This window comes from Chelonoidis abingdonii, unplaced genomic scaffold (genome assembly GCF_003597395.2).
Source record: "Chelonoidis abingdonii isolate Lonesome George unplaced genomic scaffold, CheloAbing_2.0 scaffold0027, whole genome shotgun sequence".
In the NCBI taxonomy this organism is placed as follows: Eukaryota; Metazoa; Chordata; order Testudines; family Testudinidae; genus Chelonoidis; species Chelonoidis abingdonii.
The window spans coordinates 1,054,013-1,074,599 of record NW_027424288.1 but is presented as its reverse complement, the minus strand read 5'-3'; the positions used below and the strand labels follow the sequence as shown (position 1 = coordinate 1,074,599).

The window sequence follows — 20,587 nt, the reverse complement described above, 5'->3', positions numbered from 1 at the left end:
TACAACCCTTTCCCTCCACTTAACAAGTGTGGTCTCAGTTTAATCTCTAGGTGATGTTTGTTTGTAAAACCTAACATAAAACAGGGTGAGAATAAAAGTAGCATCTAATCAGTGGAGCCCAAGTCTGGAACAGCAGGTACTGCCCAGAACCAAGCTGTGTTAGCAGAGGTATCAATGGAAGAAAGAAGAGAGGTGCCACTTGCACACTGCCTGTCTGTTCTATACTTCAATCAGTTTCACAAACAATTTTTTCAGGTTGCTTCAAGATTAAAAATAGTACAATGGAGAGGGCACGTATGGAAACATTGTTCGAAAGCTAAGAATCCTTTTGTTTATAAAGCACACCCTAACATGCTTCTCCCACTATTCTAACATTCTTCTCACTATAAATTATTATAACATGCTTCTCACACCATCAATCATTATTAATCTTTAGTTTTATTGTGATAGCACAAAGAAGTCACTGATGGATTGGGGTTGTATTGTGCCAGCCACCATACAAACACCATTCGAGTGCGGGCAGCTCTGGGATGGAAAATACACAGTTGGTATGTAGTACAGTAACAGGACATTGGAGGTACCAGCTGAGACCAGAGTACCAGTGTGCTGAACACTGTATAAAGACATAGTAAGAGTCAATCCCTGCCCCAAAAGCCAAGACAAAGGCAGTAACCTTTTAGTATCCATACAAAGAGCAGAAGCAACTGGGAGGGTCTGGTTTTTGTAGGTTTCATCAGAATATATAAATTGCTGTATATAGCTGGCCCAGTAGGGAAAATATTTCCTCTCTTTATTATAATTGTATGAGATGGTAGCTGAAAACCTCAGGGGTTTATATAGTGAAACGTTATCAATTGGCAGAACAAACAACTTTGCAGTTGAAAAGTGAACCCAGAATATGTAGGACTGAGAAAAAGGATGAGGCAGCAGTTTGTCTTCCATAGTCAAACTACAAGATAGTCTAAATTCACCCCATCCCAACATCTCCCACCCCACCCAAAAAATAGCTGTTTTGATTGGAAGCAGGATTAACATTGTGTAGTCTAGCCTGAATTTAAAGGGCCTGATGATGTACTTACTATCTGCCCAGGCAAAATTTCCATGAACTTAAAAGGTGAGTGAAGAGCAGTTTAAATTAAAATAAAACCAAGTCATCCTTTCCATTCCCTTTATTGTTTAGAACTCAACTAGCACTAGGACCACAGCGGAGTCTCAAAGTCAGGAGGTCCCTTGATTCATTCAATCTCTCTCTCTCTCTGGCACGCACAGACACACACAAACTGCAACAAGGGCAGAGGAACAAGAGAAGTCGAGGAAAGAGCTTTAAATTTTGAAGTTTGAATTTCCAAAAGCAATGGGAAAACGTGGCCGGCCGAGGAAAGAACTGAAATGCGAGGGTGATGTTTTGGATCCTTCTTTAGGTCAGCAGCAAGAAATGCCAGCAGCAGATATGTCCAGGTGCCCATTCAGTGACATTTTCAGCAGTAGTGGGGACTCCATGGAAAAGATCAACACTTTCCTGCAGAATGTGCAGATCTTGCTAGAAGCAGCCAACTACTTGGAGAAAATCGAGAAGGAGAATAAAAGTAAGTTTTGGTTTGGTTCCCTCCCCCCTTCTGTTTTTCCTTAAAGAGGAAAAAGGCAGGAATGTTTGATGACAACAGAAAATGCGTATGAAGATGTAACAAAGAGAGAGAGCTACTTGGGTTCTGATTGCCAGATGAGGCTGAACTGTTAGTTTCATGACAACCAGACAGTGATATTCGGAGAGGGGCCGGGGGGCAACCATTTAAAAATGAACCGAGTTTCTTCATTTAAAATCATGTGCTTAGGCTAAAGTTGATTTGGTTGTTCGGTTTTTTTTAGTTGTTTAAGAGACTCAGGAACAGTGGCCCACAATATTATGTGTATCTGTATCGAGAGAAGCATATTTTCATCCCAACCATAGTCCGATAAATACAAAGACAAGTGTAAAATGCATAAAAAATGAACTAAACTAGTCTTTGAACAGGGGGGTCCAGTTTGAAGCAAACTTTATGATCAAGCAAGGAGCCAAATTATAAACAGTTCGAGAGCTTAATTAAATATCTTGTGCATATTTCAACTCTCCCCTAAAGCTAAGCGAACGTTTTTATTTTCCTTTTCCAGATTTTTTAAAAGCAGTCTGATCCGAATAACAAATTAATGGGGGGGGGGGGGCGGATAATTATATGTAGTAAGGGATTTCCACCGCCACCACCTTGGGTAGTACTCGTCAGCAAAAAATAAATAATCCAGAACGATTCACACGTTTGCAACGTCTCTGAGCACAACTAATAGACAATAACAGCAGGAAATAAATAGCCTGGCTGGTGTTTAATCTAGCCTCACAACACTGAAGGTCAGCGAAGGAAGAAAATAAATGATCAGATGCACCGTGTCAGCCTCCGCAGTAAACAAAAAACAAAACCTAATCCAAACCTTAGCTCCCTTCCGATTTAAGTTGTTGATCTATATTTAAGGGGGGGAATTGTTTGGTTTGGGGAAATGTTCCTTAGATAAAGTGTCGTTCCCCCCCCACCCCGAAAGATGATCTTTTCGTGTTTCAATCGCAATTAAATCAGCCCAGCCTTTGTTGATCGCAGTCTCTTTTATAGTGGAGTGGGGGAAGTGTGTGTGTAAATAGAGAATTGTTTCCTAAAAGGATGGTGTAATAGGGCTTTTTAAGAAGAGGAGTAATACCTTGGAATCAATGGAAGCTTGATGCTGGAATCAATCAATGGAATCAATGTTAGCTAATGCCTTGGCATCAATGGAAGTAGTTCTTACGGGGGGAGGGGAAGTGCATACACAAGCAGTTTCGTCTCCCAAAACAAGGGATCATATATTGATCCAGGGCCGTTTCCCCAGTTTAGGGGAGTCACCAAAGTGGGGAACGATAGTGTAGTTAACTGAGGGACACGTCCTTGTTTTCCTTTCTCTCTCCCCTACGCATGGGGAAAGTCACGTAGGCAAGAAGCAAAACTAGCCAGGTTGCCAGCAGAAAAACGCGCGAGGTGGATGTCGCTATAAAGGACTTGGCTAGAGCGAGGTTAATCACTTTATTGGTCACCTCATTTCATTAGCGCAGGTTGTAGTGCAAGTAACTAGAATAACTGGATCAGACCTGCCTCCCAGTCTCTGAATCAGGGCAAATTGCATGCAGTTCTCTACAACACATATTAAATATCCACCCAGGCACTTATTTTTTACCCTGTTTTAATTATTCCTCTTTCTTCATTTTGTTATGACTGTCAAAGCATAATGGGAGAGACACAGACTGAAGAAGGATCGATACATTTGTACAGTTAGGCTCCAGAAATATGGACTTGAGATACAATTGGAGCTACAGAATTCCCCTCTGATGATATTCCTTCTCTGGTCTCTGTCTCTCTCTCTGGCATGATACCATGCAAAATATTGCTACAGCCTCTGTCTGCTGAGAGATCTGGTGCATATCCTGAAGGGCTGTATGAATTACCTAGTATTATGCATTTGAAATATTAAATGTTAAACTGCGGTCAGAAAATCCCATCTCCATCCCTAATACCTCTTTGGAGGGGGGAGAAGGTATCTGCAGATAAAGCCTGCATTAAAGAATTAAATGTATTCTGCATGCTATGGGGAAATGGCTTGCTTAACATCCTAATATGTGGCTAACAGTTTTCAAAAAATACTTTTTTAAAACAGGAGCCATTCTTTTAAAAGGAGGCATTGTTGAATTAGTATTTTTTAAAAATACACACAAAAATCCCCTCTGTATTTACAACTGCAGTCAGTACATATGATTTAAAAAAACCCAAAACAACTACCCTTTGTGTGTCAATAATGCCTCAGATGATGAAAAGAGAGCGAATTGTCTTTTTCTGTTGCTGGTTCACTCTTTGCTCTGTTTGCTCAGGTTGGACATTAAATGAGGCTGGCCAGTTTCACTGCTTGTTCCTCATGCACTAGCCCAGTGCAGCAAATGTTTGGGGTTGCAAGGCTCCCAGGGAAATGTTTTCATCTACACCGAAGTCAGGGGTCACTGAAACATATGTGTATATTTTTTTCTAAGCTGGAGGGTTTATTATTTTTTAAAAAGACATAAACATTGGGCCTCCGCTACTTGACTGTCTCCTTTCCTGTCCTACCCCTTTCCCAAAGTTTATTTTGAGGCCACAATCCATCCTGCTGCTGCCACCTCAGGTGCACTCTATCTATCTACCTGTATCACACAGCCAGTTCCCCTCATCAGTTGCTCATAGGCTCCTCCTCCCAATAGGAGCCACATGGTTTCCACATGGAGACAAACTCCTCTCATCTGACTGGACATGACCGAACTTAGCAGGCGTGGTTCAGGCTGGCCTTTCCTGCCAATGGGAAGCGCCTATGTCCTCCGTGACGTCACGCGTTGCTGAGCCTGGAGCTTAGGGGGTGGCACTGGCAGCAGAGCAGGATACTTGCTGGGAGTTAAGTATCAGGGGGTAGCTGTGTTAGTCTGCATTCACAAAAACAACAAGGAGTCCGGGGGCACCTTAAAGCCTAACAGATTTATTTGGGCATAAGGTGCTACCAGACGCCTTATGGTTTTTGCTGGGAGTTGTAGTCAGATGTCACAGTCGCTGCTTAAAGTGGCAGGCACAATCCTGGACATTGTACTGCTCACTAAGTTAAAGTTGGCTTTGCTGTCAGAAGGGAATGATGGGTGCCTGCCGAGGTGTATCCCAGCCCCATCCTGTTCTGTACAGCAGGTTAGGACCGTCAAGATCTACTTGGGCTTTCATATTAGTACAAAACAGGCGACGAAATGCCTTTTGTGGTACAGCTGGCCTGTGTCCTTTTATGCTTGTGCAACATATTGTGTTTATGCACCCTGTGTGTGTGCAAATGGTTCTTCCTCAAATGCACGATGTTCTTGTAATTCCGTTGGATGTGTTTTAGGGGGAGGGGAGAGTGAACTAGTTACGATTTTTTGCAGCGAGAGAAAAATAGAGCACCCATCTGGTGGGGGTCTTTTTCCTCTCTCATCAGACATAATCAGGAGAGCCATTTAGGAAGGGGGCACCTGCCCCATCCTCCCCCTGAATTTCGTACCACTTTTGGGTGAAGTTTGCAGTAGGAGGGAAGATGCTGTCCCTCCCCTCCGCCCTCCTGCGCGCCGTCTGCAGCAGCTCTCCCCTCCCCCGCTGCTGGCTAAGCTGCTCAGACCAGGAGACTGCCTCCTGATCTCCTGTGTAGCGTTGGTGTTCCCCTCCCCGTACCCAGTCTCCGCTGGAGTGGGGACACAGGGAGCCTATCTGTGCTGGTTGCTGCCTGGGGCTCATGAGTGGGTGTTGGAGGGGCTGCTATACTGAACAAGCCTTCAGCCTCCTGAGAACTCAGCTTAAAGAGACAGTGCACTGACATACTCAGACACGTACACAATCTTTTTCACACATCCCTCCACTCTCTCTTTCACATACAGAGTCTCTCTGACACTGTACACACACACACTGTTGTTACTTGGTACTACCTGTCAAAATGCACAATGCAATTTATTCTCTGTAACAGTATTCTTTCAAAGTTCGTTAAGGATTACAGTACTGTTATTTTTCTGACTGGTGTGTGCATTTCATAATTTTATTTCTATTATGTTTAAATTTAATTCTTTGAATAGTCAATTCTAAAATGCCTAACCTGTCCTGGATGGAGTAATTATTATTACTTTTATTACCATATTGTGCTTTGTTGTTCATTATTTAAAATGGTACAATCAAATAACAGTATCCTTCTAAAATGTAAATTTAGCTTGTAATCACCTTAGCAGTGCCAGTTTTAAAAAAAATAGCTAGTAAACACATAACTTTAGACACTGTGCAGCTGGTTGCTTATTTTCAAATTGTAGATGTTGTTATATCTGTAAAATAACTTAAAATTCATACAAAAATAAATATGGTTCCAAGTCTGATACTGTAATGATGGAATCAAATGTTAGTGAGTCACATACATAACTGTGATTGGTAAACATACATGCCAAAATAATTAATACATTTCCATTCTTAATAAAAGAGGAAAAAACCTTAGAATCATAGAATTATGTTAAAATTAAATAAAAATGTTTTTAGTGGAATGAAAAACAGTTGAGGATTAAAATAAAGTATATAATGGCAGTAATAGAGTGTGTCTGTTAGAGAAAGTAAGCAGATTTTATTTATTTCTACTAAAGATGATATACAAAATATCAAACTTAGGCTTCTGATATCTGTCCTAATGATCCAAAACTGGTATCTCAAGGCTTAGGAATATCTTGCTATATTATCTCCTGATTGTTCTAAATTTACATATGAATTTAAAATATGGCTTTAATTGGAGTTTGTATATATTTTCCTTTCCTTATATAGGAATTAGATACAGTGCTCCTGTCAGTTAATTTCTAAGTTATTATCGGCAAAAAAACTACAGTTTTTGGGTGTCTGAGTAGCCCTTGGAATCATGGTTAAAGTTGCCCGCCCCCACTCAAGTGGTGTGCCTGGACATGATCATCATTTTAAGACTCAAAACTAAAGTGTCCCCCCCTCCTTACAAAATCTGCTGTGCTTTCCGTTTGTTTTAATTTTGTGACGCCATTACAATGCTTGTGAATGGAACTATACAAATGAATTACCGTATATTTTCGTTGAGAAGACTGCTCTTATTAGTGGTCACTGTTATGGAGGAGCTGCACATTTGCCACGGATTTTTTACTATAAGATGCCATTGTTTAGTAGGCACAGTTTTATCCATATAAGCTGCAAAAGAAAATGATCATGTTTCAGAGAAGCTGCCTTTCTATCAAAGCCCCAAGGGGAATTAATTGAAAGCTGCAGTTTCTAAGTGCTAAAATATGGTTTTGCTAATAATAAATGAAAGAACAAAGTGCATATTCATATTTTAAATAGATAAAATCACTTAATTCTTTACATGTCTCTACAAATGACAAAACATCTGGATATATAAACAATCTAGATATCAGGTAGAGAAAACCTACACAGTACCTTGCAAGAACAATTTCCTTATGTAAAAAACGGTGAGGATGACTATTATGCTGCTTTTTTAAAAATAACAATAAAAAACCCAGGATCTATCTTAAAGGGACACTGTCACCATTACATATTGTTAAAACAGATATTTCCTTACTCTTGTGGCTCATAAAACCTACTGATTGGGGTGTTTTTTGTTTGTTTGTTTTTATTCCCCTCCTCCTTTTTTTTTTTTTTTGGTAATTCTTATCAATTTCCTTGTTTAGTTTCTGCATTTCACTCTGCTGGGAACATGAAAATGGACAGGTCAGTTTCCCTCTCTCAAGCACCAGCTTGGCACAAAACTGGAGGACATAGGTTGGAGGAAATCTGATAGGGAATATTTATATCCAGACAAAAAACAAACACAAACCAACAACCAAAGGAAAAAAAACCCGCTGTTTTCACTGAAATTTTCCATAATATTAATAATCATGAAAATATTTCTACCATTAGTAGTAGGTTTTGCAAAAACTTTCCATTTTTTATATTTAAAATATTTAAATTTCAGGCCTAAACTCCCTTTCAGCAAATGGTTCATTATTCAAGAACTGCAACAACCTTGTGCTGTATTCTATTTGCAGTTTAAAATACGACTGTCATAATACTGCTGGATTGTGCAGTTAGTGTGTTGCTCTCAAACAAAGCAAAGGCTACCTGAATTAGGATATGAACTCTCAGGATTACAGGCCCTAATATACTAAAGAAGGGGTGTAGCAGGAAGAGATATATCTAAAACTATATTCTCAGTCTTATTGGACAGGGATTTACGGTCTCAACTCATATTATTGCACCAAAATGATCCTATGCTCTTTAGCCTGCCAAAGCAGGAACTATTACTCTGTGCACCCTTTGCTAACCAGCTGACAAAGGCATTGGTGATGTCCGCTCATGTATCTTCACAGCCTATACACACCAACCAGGAATAGCATAGGTGAAAAGTGCAGAAAGTGTGATGCTAATGATGGATATTGCAGCAAAACTCAAGGTAATGAACATCAACATGTCTCCCCTTCCCTGCATTATGCTGATGTCACTGGACCTCTCCCACTCTTTTTGACCAGATTGTTATTTAATGGTTATATTATGCTAGCCTCTAAAGGACAACTAGGTCATAGCCCCATTGTGCTAGGTGCTGTACAAACATATAGAGTGACAGTCCCTGCCCCAAAGAGCCCACCCACTAAAAGATTAGGCATAGCAGATGGATGAGACAAACAAACAGACCAGAGTGAGTGAAGGAGATGGGATAACAAAAAATAATAGGAATTCTTGGCCAGTCAGGAGCAGTAATCACAACTCACCATCTACCTAGCTGTTATCAGGTGGCAGTTTTCTTTGTGTTATTGCAGAGGTGCATTTTGAGGGGTGCATGAAGGAGGGTAAAGTGGTGGATCTATGGATTTTGCTGGGAATTTTTCTCATGTGGAAGGGGAGAAAGCGTGATGGTGCTTGTGGGAGAGGCGGAGAGGCAGGTGATGGAGGCTGGCATCCTGGGCAGAGTGACGGGCAGGAGTTAACCTCACAATAAGATAACAGGGCAGATAAGAGAGGCACTACATTGTCAAGGGCTTTGAAAGTAATAAGACAAGGACAAGAAGTTTGCATCTGCAGTGGAAGAAGGGAAGCCAATGGGAGGAAGTTTAATAGAGGGTAGCATGCTCAGTGCATGAGCCAAGATGACCTCAGCAGTAGCAAGATCAAGTTTGCCAGCTATTCTTCTCTGTCATCATCTTCCCTGCCTCACATACCAAGCTAATTAGTGCTTAACTAATCATTACATGGACTTAAAACACTGTCACAAACTTTCTTCACAGGGGATTAATAATTCAAGGGTATGGAGCCTTTAACCTGTAGGACAGGTTGGTAGTATGCTAGCAGTTCAGTGGCCTACGAGAAATGAGTTGATGGTTTCTCTGCAGTTCTTCCTAGACATGTTTATAATCCCAGACACCATCACCATGGTTCTGATTAATAGCCGAGGAATCGAGGATCAAATGGGTCATGTGGAGACGGGTACTGCCTGTTTATTCCCACTGATGATCTTTTCAGGTCAGAGATGAGGTGTCCATGGAGCAATACTGAGATGTTGGCATCACCACTACCTGAGCTGCACATGTCCTGGGGCTAACCAGAGAGCTCCACGGTCCAGCACCTGTCACCAGCATTAGAATCCCTTCCAGTAGTTAAATTCACTTTACCTTATCAAAGATCTTAACTCTCCACAAAACAATGTGCATGAGGCAGCCATGTCAGAGTGTGCTACTGCTTCATTAGAAAGATCTGTTTATCCATTTAAAACACTGTATTTGAACTAGTGAATATAATTGAGCTGTTGTTTTTCCAACTGGGCTTCGGGAAATGAGTCACACTGCTGACTGGCTGTTTGGCATAGTTCTCACTACACCTCCACCAAAAACTCAGGACCAACACATCTCGGTATGAGTTTCAAGATGACCTGTTCCTAGAAAGTTAACCCTGGTTTGAAAGGGGCAGAAACCTTCTGTGAAAAATGCCAATGGCTATTTTCAGAAATCAAAGGCCTGCTAAGGGCAATCCTGTTGGCATATTGTAAACTCTGGAACTCTACGTTAAAGACAATGACAACTGGAAATAAATTGCAGCACCCAAAAGTGGCTGAAGGATTGAGGCAATAACTGCTCTGGATTGTGGAATAAAAAGACCGTTAGAAGGACACAGAGTGAATTAAAATGATCTGTGTTCAACAACATGCGCCCAGCTCTGCACTAGCATGTACACATGGGACTCCTCCTGATGTCAATAGGAGTCGCACAAGCATTTAATGATCTCATTTGATATAATGTCCACATATGTAATAGGTACAGAACACAGTATATACTATGCTTATTACACAAATGGCTACTTGTTGCCCAGCTCCTTTTCAAAGGCTTGAGTGCAAGCGAACACTTTTTTGGGACACTAACATCCTTGTTTGGATGCCTAGCAGAGGTATTCATTCATGGGACAATTGACTTTATCCTCTGGCAGAAAATAACTACAACTTACTATAAGCCTGGCTTTCAGTTACTAGCTATGTTTACTGACCTTGCATGCTGGGAATGGCTAACGAGTGACCTTAGAATTGTCCCTAGCTATTGAACAGCAATTTAAGGTGGAGGAAAATTGATCCTTGAAGGTGAATCAACACCATCTTTTTAATGCGACTCCTCCCACTGGCTGTTACTCCTTTTATCATACAGAGGTAATGATGCAAATATGTATTGCCAAGCTGTGCTTAGCAAAGACAGAATTTTTAACTTCACTGTGTGCACAACTCCCACTGAATCAATTAGAGCTTTACATATGGATCAAGAGCAGTGAATGTGGTCTTAGAACTTAAAGCAGTATAGTCAATGGAGTAGTACAGAGCTCTTCTTCCAGCCAGCTAGGAAGGAGTCTCCATCCATTCCTCCCAGATTTTGATCTGGCCACAGTGATTTATGCATTGGTCACCTGCAGGTTGGATTACTGTGCCTCACTCTGCCTGGGCCTTTTAACAAAGTTCATGAGGAGGCTACAGAAAGAGAAATACAACAGGGCACTCAAAGGTAAAATCCTAAACCAAGAAGACAACTGCAAATTGATCATACTTCTCAATGGTAAAGCATTTTGAGAACCTCTAAAGAAATGCCCTATTTACTCATATTCAGAGAGGTTAGCTTCCTTGCATCTTACATTAGGCTTTCGCTTCTTGGATATAACATCCTTTTTTAAGCAAGATCCTGCTCTTACCTAGCTTTGCAGTTGGATCAATCAAGGCACAAGTCAATCAAGTGACTTGACCAAAGACATGAGGTGAGTTATGGACTCATCTTGGATTAGAATAACCTGTGGAGGAGTGCAAGTCTGAAAGCAAAGCATCCTTCTCCAATCTACCTAAAAGTGGCAGCTGAAAAGCATATCTGGCTTTGGGGGTTTACTTACTGACCTGCTGTGAGATGTCCTATTGACACTTTGGCCTGGATCCTCAAAGGTATTTATGCTCCTAACTTCCACAGAAATCAACCTTTGAGGAGCTGAGCTTTTCTGCCTTTTCCAGTCAAGCTGTACAGAATTAGATTTCATATTTAGGTCCAACAGCGTTGTTTTTTTTACCTCTTTACAACTGCAGCCTGTTGGAGGGACAGAGTATCACAAGTAGTGTAACTCAGAAAACACTCAATCCTCTTCTGAGAGGGGATTCAAACAGATCTGGTGACGGTGTTTGTGTCATGCCTTGCAAGAGAATGTTCAAGAGTGGAAACACAAACCATATTTTAAGGGCACCGTAAGTCCTTTATTGAATGCACTGCAACAACTAGAGGGGTGCAGGTGGCAGGCTGTGCTTGGAAAGTCCTCCAGTCAGGTGAGAGAAATTCTGCCTCAGGCAGTGTTCAAAGCTATCAATAAAAGAGTGGTGACTGTGTAGTTATGGTCCTCACTGGCATGCAGGACAATCGGATGTTAGTCCTCCTGGTCTCTTCTTCCGCAGGCTACCAAGAGCTGTAAGTGCTACAGAGCTAAGCCCCTCAAACATTTTGTGTTCAAGCCCTATTGATCACCGGTGACCCTTCTGGATCTTGTCCACTCCTCCTTGGTCATAAGGGTGGTGGTTCTAATATAATGCTTCAAAGGCAGGATTAAAAATTGCAAAGGATTGGTAGGAGCTCCAAATATTACCCCTTTACTTCTGCAGAATATGTATTGTTAAAATACGGAGGAACTGTTGTATGTTAGCTATGGCAAACGAGAGATGTACGTACATAATGCTGCCATTTCTGTGGTCTTTCTGGAGATTGCAATAACTATGGGGAGAGAAAGGGTTAATAAAATAAAAAAATATTCAGGGCAGGGATGGAACACCAGTTGATTTTAATAAAAAAATAATAGCCCATGTTTAAGATTTTTTTCAGGTTTGCAAAGTACTGCATTTTCTAGGGCCTGGGGTCTAGTGGTTAGAGCTAGGGCTCGGGTATCAAGCTTCATGAGTTTTATTCCTGATTCCACTACTGGCTGAGTATGTGACCTTCAATAAATCATATAACCCTTCTGTGCCTCAGTTTACCCATCTGTAAAACGGGGAGAAGAAAATCTAAAGCTATGGGATATTTTGAAGCTTAATTAATTACTTATTGTAAAGCACTAAGAGGTACCCTCATGGAAGGTGCTACATTAGGTCAAAGTATTAAGTATTATTACTATAAACTACATCTATTCTATTTGATTAAAACAGTAAAGCAGCATTTCAGATGTAAATATTAACTGATTCCTGCACTGCAGATTTCTTCTTGGATTTAAATTGTTGCTAAGGAGGAGGGAAAGGTCATTAGGGAGATGAACAAATCCATTATTAAGGCAGGAAATGGAGGGCTGCTGAAGTGCCATTTAATAAAATGTAAAAAACTCCTTTCTGAAGGGTTAAGCTGCAGAACACAATGAAAGTGAATCACAGCTGCCAGAGGAGATGCCAAGCAGCAAGCACTTATAACTAGAAAACTGTACTTATAGATCATCCTGAGCCACTAAATTAAATGATCTCACTGTCCCCTAAAATACCCTTTCCTCTTCCCTTCCCCAGCTTTGCACGTGTATTGCTTGATTACATTTTAATTTGACTTTGGATTTTTAGTTGGTATCAATGTATATGACATCAAGCAGCCCTAACCCGCTCAAGGAAGCTGCCTCTTGTCATTCATTTCACACCCACATTTGTCTCCATCTTGTACATATCTGGCATTTTGTAGACTGACCCTACCCACAGTAGAGCTTGAGATGACAGCTGAAATACTCTTCAAATGCTGCTGTAACACAGCTTGCATACTTCTCGAATGCTCCTCATTCTGAAGGATGTCCTGCATTTTTAGCCCCAAATTTACCTTTACCATGCACAGATCTTCTGTGGTCTTTCTCTTGGGTTAATTTTAAGTTATCAGCATTAGAAATACTGTCTCATGACACTACTGCACTCTTTTGTTTCTCTTATTTTGTCTTTGCTCCCACTTTATGGAACATGGGTTTCAAGTGATTGAGAGAGAAGTTTGTGTCCACACATGCCATGCTATCCCCTTTGCAACCCATCACTGGCTCCCCATTTTAATTCAACAGTGTCCTCTTAGAGGCACTGTAAGTCCCACCTTGGGCAATCTGAAAAGCTGGTCAGCATGAATGACGATAAAGGCCTGAGTCCTACAATCAGACCAGTGTAGGACGACTCCTGCACTTGTATGGAACTCTGATGAATTTTGCATAAATATAGGAATCCAGATTAATGGAACAGATTCCAGAATCAGGGCCACAGAAGGTGAAACTGGACATGTTATTTGTTTCTTAAGGGTCCTACCAGCAACCAGCTGAAGTGATCAGAGGAGCTCTGGGGGCACTAAACCAATGCAAAATGGTATTGGAAAAATTCTCCTATATACGTTTAGACAACCGAGAATCAAGATGCTGAATTATTTGATACAGTGAGATACTTCTTTAAAAAAAAGTATTATTTTAAAAGTCCTGATTTTGGTCATGCAGTAGAGGGTTATAGTACAAGACCATAATAAAGAGTTAGATCATTGAGGTCATATGCTTGTGAGATCAAGGATGTAATCACCTGATGGAGGAATCCTATAAGATATTGAATTGATACCACATTTGACCTGCAGCAAAAAAACTATTTCAAAGTCATTTAACAGAGAAACAACAGAGCCCTTTCCCCTTTAGATTTTGCTAGACTTATTTGGAGGTTAGGGAGCAATATGATAAGTAAAAAGTGGCACTGGCTAGCTCAGGAATGTTGACGGGTGAAGAACATTTTGCTAACTCTCATGATATTTGCTGTTTTTGTTATAGCCCCAACTCCTGGAGTCAGGTGATGATGTGAGAATCTCAGCTTTCATTTAAAAAATGAAAGGCCTCCTGGTTGTGGAGGAAAGCTTGAAAATGTGACTTAGATGCATCCTAAAGACTCAGAAAGCAAATGAAAATAAGTCATTAAAAAACATGATTTTTACACCATTCTAATGGGGGTGGGGAAGTGTCAGAGTGATGACTTTTGGATGTTTGGGGTTGGCAATACTGCATCTGCTCTGTGCCATGTCTCTCATTTTGGGTCTTTGTTCAACTTCCAAGGCTGGTGTCACACGTTCAGTCATTAGCAGATTTCAAGCTCCACCATAGTAACCTTAAAAGATGCTGACAGAGTTTCAAGTCCTGCACGCTTACCATGATCGTTTGTCACTGTTTACAGAAAGGGAAACACTACAATATATATTTTTAAGTGCACTGAGTATAATAGAGAATGGGCTGCAGAGCCTGTGCAGCAGTGACTCTCTCCATGGTCTGTTTCACTCTGCTGCTATTTAGCATTTATAGAGCGCTTCAAATGTACAAAACACTGTAATATCATTATGTAGTGCTACTTTGTTCTTCCGTGTCACCTTTTATACATGGATCTCAAAGAACTTTACACATGTCAAAGAACTAAGCCTCTCAGAGCTCTATATGGTAGGTAAGGGCCCTTGCTTATTTTACAAATATGAATGAGGGACGGAGCAACCAGTTTACCAATGTCATGCAGCAAGCCAGTCGTATCAGAGCTGTGACTAGAACCCTGATATCCTTACACATAGACACGTGGGCTAAACCTGTTCTGTATCTAAGTAGCAGGGAAGCTGAAAGGTATGAAGAAAAGGGCTATTAAAAAACACTAACAACAGTAAAAAAACAACCCTGACGGGGTCCTGCATCTTTGGTTCAGATCTAAATTCCTCTTACTATAAAATACTAGATCAACCACTCTTGGCCTGATTCTTCATTGTCTTGTACCTTGCGGTATTTCAGAGCTGCCCAGAACAGATGTAAAATGCTACCATTCTGATTTAGTACCATTCTGAACCCACTTTGTAAACTCTGCTTTAGTGGTGTTATAGCAGTTGGCCTACTAATGTGCAATATTTGGAGTGTTTTTAAAGGCAGGGACACGGTTGCCTGAAAGTCACTCCTGTCTGGTGTTTGTCATGTGGCCTATGTGAAATGAATTGATGATTTAGTCAAATTTCGCAATGCACAAGAAGAGCTATGTTCAGTTCCTTACTCTAACAGAGGCTCCCTGTGTGACGTGTCATGTAAGCCTCTACCTTGCGAGCTGCTTCGTTTCAGCATAACCCTGTGTCTGCGTGGATCCCTACTAGGCTCTGCCCATTCAGAGCAGTTTGTAGGATCAGTCTTAGCCTTGATCTACACTATGTGTTTAGGTCGAATTTAGCAGCATTAGATCGATTTAACCCTGCACCCGTCCACACGACAAAGCCATTTTTGTCGACTTAAAGGACTCTTAAAAGTGATTTCTGTAATCCTCCCTGACGAGGGGATTAGTGCTGAAATCGACCCTGCTGGGTCGAATTTGGGGTAGTGTGGATGCAATTAGCTCCCAGAGGCCAATGTCATCTATCTCAGAGTGCTCCATTGACCACTCTGGACAGCACTCTTAACTCAGAATCACTGGCCAGGTAGACAGGAAAAGCCCTGTGAACTTTCAAATTTCATTTCCTGTTTGGCCACCGTGGCACACCAATCAGCACAGGTGACCATGCAGAGCTCATCAGCACAGGTGCCCATGGAGTCCCAGAATCACAAAAGAGCTCCAGCATGGACTGTACCAGAGGTATTGGATCTGATCACTGTGTGGGGAGATGAATCTGTGCTATCAGAACTCCATTCTAAAAGATTAAATGATTAAGCGCAGCCAGACACCAGGACGGTTAGAAGAGCGCAGCAGGGTGCACTGTGCATCAGAGAAGCTTTGAAAACTAGTTTCATAACTAGCCAGACTACGGTGTGAAAGTTCTGTTTGTTTCTTCTTGATGAAAACCTGCCCCCTTGGTTCACTCTACTTTCCTGTAAGCTGACTGCCCTCCCCTTCCCTCTTTGATCTCTGCTTGTCATTGTTTCAAATTCATGCATTCTTTATTAATTCATCTCACAAATGAGGGGATAACTGTCAAGGTAGCCCAGGAGGGGTAGGGGGAGGAAGGAAGCACAGGGGTGAGGTAGTTGTAGGGGCACCCCCTAGAATGGCATGCAGCTCATCATAGAAGCGTGATGTCTGAGGCTCTGACCCGGAACTGCCATTTGCCTCTCTAGTTCTTTGGTAGGCTTGCCTGATATTCCAGGCAGGGCTGAATCTCCAAAAGTCAACGCTAGTCTCGGTACTGTGGATGCACTCCGCCGACTTAATGGTCTTAAGTAGGGACACGCACAATTGACAGTATCAAATCGATTTCTAAAAAAATCAACATATTAAATCGACCTAATTTTGTAGTGTAGACATACCCTAAAACACTTTGAGCCTCGGTTTCCTATCTCTACATCCCTTCTCCTACCCTGTGGCCCTCTTGTCTATTTAGACTATACACTAAATGGATGAATTTATTTGGGCATAAACTTTTGTGGGTAAAAAACCCACTTCTTCAGATGCCACTGGATTCCTCACTGTTTTTGTGGATACAGACTAACACGGCTCCCCCTCTGATGCTAAAGGGATGGAAGATCTCTTACTTGGTGTATGCTGCACTGCCAACTCCATTCATGCACCAGACCCCCCCACCTCTGTGAGACTTGATTAAAAATCACAAATGTTTTAAAAAATAAGTGTGGGGGATTTATTTACCTTTTAGCTTTAAGGAGGGACTATTTTCAAACTCTTCTCCTCCTCCTCCTGCAGAAGGGCCAGACGCTTTTATTTTTTAAATTAAAAAAAGGCAAATTGTGAGTCTCACGTCATCCCAGGACTCCCAGAGCTGATGCTTTAAAAAAACAGTCAACCCGGCCGGCGTCAGCACCGCCCTTCTGCGCACAGCCCCTAGCACGCGAGGCAGCTAAACAATGCAATGTAGGGAGAAGGAAGGTGCAAATCCTGGCTAGAAAACCGACTGAGACCCTGGCTGCTGTCACCCCTGTTGCCGGCCTCAGCAGCGCGCGGGCCCCAGAGGAGGTTTTACCTTCTCGCCCGCCTCGACGCGGGACTGCCTGAGGCCCATCCACGGCGTGGCCCTGCCGGGGCTGGCCCGTTCCACTGGCACCAGACTAACCTGAGATTAAAGCGCGTGATGGCCGGCAAGGGGCAGCGCGCGCCACCCTCCCCTAGGCAGGCTCGAGAACGCGCAGCCCGGCCAACGGCCGCCCGCGCGGGTCTGACTCCGCCCCGAAAGTCTGCGGAGAGGCGGGAAGAGACACGCTTCCCACCATGCACCGCGGTGCCTTCCCCGGCGGGCAGGCGGCGGCCGGGAACTACATTTCCCAGGCGGCCGTGGGGCAGCGGCGGCCGTGTGTCCCCTCCCCCTCCCGTGGTCGGTCGCCGGAGGTAAACAAAGTGTGAGAGGGCGTCGGACGCCGCTGCAGGGCTCTGCTGTGGGGCTCCGAGAGGACGGGTCAGGGCGAGGGCTTGGAGCAGAGATGTAGGCGCAGCACCGGGGCGGGGGCAGGACCAAGTCTAGAGAGGGGGCAGAGAGTGGGGCAGGAGCAGGGCTAGGGAGGGCAGAGAGTGGGGGGAGGGGCAGCGTGTGGGGCAGGAGCAGGGGGGCAGTGTGTGGGGGGAGGGACAGGGGTATCTGGCTGTTTGATTCTCTGTTATTGCACATTGTTCCTGCCCCAGTGGATCTCTGGAGGCAGCAGGAGACGGGACTGCCCCCAATCCTGTGTGGCTCCCTCATCCTTCCCTCCCTGACGGAGGCGCATCCTGGGGACGCTGTCATTGATGTGAAGAGTCCAGATCTCAGGGAGAGGAGATCTGTCACCGCTCCCCTTGGCAGCTCCGGCTGTCTCGGGTGGGGGTTTGGGGTGTGGTGGTTCAGTGGCTGCAACCCCCCTCCCCAAGCCACCTACCTGGGGGCCATGGAGCGGGTGCAGATGATCAACATCCAGCGGCTGCTGGAGGCGGCAGAGTATCTGGAGCGAAGGGAGAGAGGTAATGGGGAGAGGGACGCCGGGGTGACAGCTCCCCGTGGAAAGAGTGTGATTGGGGTGAGAAGGGAGGGGGGGTTATGATGAGAGAATCCTGTGTATGGAGGGGAAGCACCCTGGGGGCTGGTGGTGAGAGATCCCCATAGAGGAAGGGAGATTGAAGAGGTGGGGATAGGAGTGAGGGGCTTCCATGGATGTTGGGGTTGGAGATCCCTGTTGAGGAAGAACATTAGGGGGAGAGAGAGACAATTGAAAGGGTGGAGATTGGTGTGAACGGTTCTTAGGGATTGGGGTGAGCTCCCCACAGAGAGAGAGGGGGAAGGTCTGAGGCTGCTGAGAGCCTGAAAACACAATGGAAATGCCTATTTTACAGTGTCCTGGTCACACAGCTTGATTGAGGACCAAAAAACTAAGCTGCCCAGGCCACTATGTCAGCTTTCAATGTTTTCTGGGATCTGGGGTCCTCTCCCCAAGGTTTACAGGGGCTTAAACCTCCTCCCCTGTACTGGGTTAATAGTCCCCATCTCCCACAATGGCATGGCTCAGTCTAACCCCTTTCTCCCACAGAGTTCTGCATCCCTCCTGCTTATAGCAGGTCACTTGTTCCCCCTCATCCCCTGCACTGGGTTATTTCATGTCTCTGGTCTTTCTTCCTTAGGTCACTGGGTTCAAGTAAATGAACCTTTCTTCACTGCTTTCTCTCATCTGTTGATTTTTGTGCAGAGTGTGAGCATGGCTATGCCTCGACCTTCCCCTTATTACCAAGCCCTGGACTGCAGGATCCAAAGCCAATGCGGAGGCTGAGCCGAGTGAGGAAACATAGCAGCGGGGGCAGCAGTTCAAGCACTGCCAACAGGTACCACACTGGGAGGCAGGGATGGGAAGTCATAGGGTGCAATGAAACCCAGGGCTGGGGGAAAAAGGGGAGATGAGATGCAAGCCCCTGGCTGGAGACAGTACCTGCTACCGAGAGGTACCCTGCTGGAAAACTGGGGGAAGTCTCAGCACAGGGGGATCCAGAGCTGGTAGCTGCCATGCTGGGGACCTGATGCTGGGAGCAGAGGAGGCACAGAGAGGCTGTAGGTGGCTTGGCACTGCCACTGCTACCTGATTCCATATCACAAACTTGAAGCAGGAAAGAGAGGGATCATAGTGAGATCTTGGGCCTGGACAGCAATACTGGTATGGCCAATAGGTGTCTCCTCTTTCTTCTCTTATGCTTTATGTTACCTTCCCATCTCAAAAGTTTGCTACATTTCAGCAGGTAGACAGCAAGTGTAGCACTTTGGGATTGTAATGATAAATGTCAGCCAAAGGAAGGAAACGGCAACCCCAAAATGGATCTGGATATTTACTAAATCAGCATCTTGTAAAATGACAGAGTGACGTAACTGCTTCTATACATGACACACTAAACTAGATACTAGAAAATCTCTGGCTGTCTTTCGCCCAGATTCCTGGCTTTCAGAAAGTTGGAGTTTCAGTCCCCTTTCCATAAGGAGCTCCCTGCTTTCTAACTGCCAATCGCAGAATTCGAGTTTAGGATTTTTTTTATAGGAAACCATGTTGTGTTGGTTGGGTTGCTGGCCTAGTAAATTTAGGAGAGAGAATCAGCAGCAGCCCTAACATGTTGCCTCTGACTCCTTTCTGCTACCTTCTCTTTCTTCCAGCTGAGATTTAATGCCTCTTCTGTTACTTTCTCTCATTTTCACTGGGACCTCTTGGGTTGAAGATGCTACAGAAATGTAAAGAATTATTATTAAAACAGGAGACTTTCAAACTAGCTATATATTCTTCAAACAGCACTCAGCCTTACTACAACGAGGCTTACCGGTATATGATATGTAAAATGAAGGAGGGTTCTTCAAGGGATAGAGCTTTCCCAAGAGCATGACAAAGGGTGGTAGATTGGGGTGCTCTTGTATATTCTCTTCTATTTTCCCCACTCCACTTTCCACACACTTGGTAATAATGTGGTTGGGAGTAGTGTTGGAACTACTTGCTACAGAGAAAGTTTCCTTGTCAGGATCAGCATCATCCTGGACTGCTTCCTGTGGTTGAGAGAGGAGTATGTTTTAGTTTGCTGCATTGCATAGCTGCATGATCTTTTCCCTGTTGATTTCAGTGCAGTTCTGTTCATGTTTTTCTGCCCATTGATCCCAATCTCAGATCTACGGTAACTACTGTGTGTGCTGGAAAATTATTGTGAGTGCAACATTAAGATCTGTTTTCTACCTGGCATAGGGTGGGTCAGTGGAGCCCGAAAGTTTCCCCTCACTTTTTTTCTTCCTGCACCACTTTCCTTCAAAGGCCTTTGTCATGGCGACCTTGCCTCTGACAAGGGGGGCTAGAAGTAGTTCCCTTGGGAACTTTTTAGCACCAGTGTCTGCATCTTCTATAGAGCTATGAAAAGCATTCCCTTCCCTGGGGTCTGAATGCTCTGAGTACCCTGCCAGTACAGAACCATGATATGCAGCCTCATGTGGTAGCATATGATATTAGACCAGTATGCTAGTGGGCTGGACATCTACAAAATAAAAATCTCCGAGGCCATAAGAAAATAGAGACAATGTTTTGTAGGCTTATTTAATACCTCCTTT

At 43.5% G+C, this 20,587-nt stretch overlaps 1 protein-coding gene and 1 long non-coding RNA gene across 4 annotated transcripts in view; one reads left to right on the top strand and one right to left on the bottom strand.

Moving 5' to 3' along the window:
• Positions 1-1,354: 1,354 nt before the first annotated feature.
• The window catches only part of MXI1 (MAX interactor 1, dimerization protein), a 92,868-nt gene continuing 73,635 nt past the window's right edge, over positions 1,355-20,587 (top strand). The window contains exons 1-3 of one of the 3 annotated variants that reach the window (XM_075061368.1): positions 17,333-17,388; positions 17,680-17,991; positions 18,711-18,843. In XM_075061368.1, the coding sequence (XP_074917469.1) occupies positions 17,919-17,991; positions 18,711-18,843 (206 nt within the window). In that variant the 5' untranslated portion in view covers positions 17,333-17,388; positions 17,680-17,918. Of the gene's footprint in view, positions 1,587-17,332; positions 17,389-17,679; positions 17,992-18,710; positions 18,844-20,587 lie in introns of those variants that run through there. The other 2 variants (XM_032793517.2, XM_032793519.2) reach the window with 2 other exon arrangements.
• LOC116832663 (uncharacterized) lies at positions 1,466-17,233 on the bottom strand. Its single transcript, XR_004375511.2, has 3 exons — positions 17,027-17,233; positions 6,644-6,767; positions 1,466-1,554 (listed from the first exon to the last, which is right to left on the bottom strand). It is a non-coding gene; the product is annotated as an uncharacterized LOC116832663 (long non-coding RNA).